At 32.4% G+C, this 794-nt stretch overlaps 1 protein-coding gene across 2 annotated transcripts in view; it reads right to left on the bottom strand.

Moving 5' to 3' along the window:
* Positions 1-444, bottom strand: part of LOC142338419 (uncharacterized) — a 138529-nt gene extending 138085 nt beyond the window's left edge. For both annotated transcript variants that reach the window (XM_075388174.1, XM_075388176.1), the window contains exon 1: positions 245-444. In XM_075388174.1, the coding sequence (XP_075244289.1) occupies positions 245-367 (123 nt within the window). In that variant the 5' untranslated portion in view covers positions 368-444. The remainder of the gene's footprint in view (positions 1-244) is intronic.
* Positions 445-794: the final 350 nt, after the last annotated feature.

Raw genomic sequence — 794 nt, 5'->3', positions numbered from 1 at the left:
TAAACGGCGTCAATTCTCATACGTTTCTTTTCACTTTTAATGAAAGTTGAAATTGTATGTTCATTGGGCGCACCGTACTACCTTACTCAGAAAAAGATTTCACCAGTTTGCTGATATTTAAAATTTTATCGTCCTTCTCTACAATAATAGTAGATTACAACAGACGCTTGTAAATTATACATCTTTTCTAACCATTTAGTTAAATCAATCTTTTAGTTGACGCAATCCTTCATAGAGTTCTAACCTGATATTTGAATCCCTTCTCATTGACATAGGGTTCCGATGCGTAGACATTGGGCGAAGAAAGTGTACTTTTAATTTCCCCTTCACCGTCAATATCAACGTCTTTCATTGATATCGAGGACATTATTGTTTCTGCTGAACAGTGACTAAAAATAAATCGTTCACTCAAGAATCAATTGCAAAAGAACTTTCAAAGCTCAAATTAAAAGCTCAAATTTTCAATGAAAAATTTTTCTGCTAGCACTTCAGAAGACTAATTTAATTAGTCTTCCGACGTGGCATTTCGCTTGAGAGCCCCATTGTAAACTCAACGACTAAAAATTGTATTAATTTGCCGTGATTATTTAAAATTTTGCTTTGATATTAGCAAAAGTTTCATAAAATTGATATAAGTTTCTTAAAATCGAGGACTCAAATCAACTATTCAAAAATTGCCGAAAAATTTTACTCATATAATAATAGATTTAGTTTGGCGTGCCAACAGCTGAAGTGTTTATTGCCACATACTCGCATAAAGGGGTATGCATTGTTTATTCAACATTTATAAAACA

This window comes from Convolutriloba macropyga, chromosome 4 (assembly GCF_964194025.1).
Source record: "Convolutriloba macropyga chromosome 4, txConMacr16.3, whole genome shotgun sequence".
Taxonomy (NCBI): domain Eukaryota; kingdom Metazoa; phylum Xenacoelomorpha; order Acoela; family Convolutidae; genus Convolutriloba; species Convolutriloba macropyga.
This window is presented reverse-complemented; position numbering and strand designations above follow the sequence as displayed.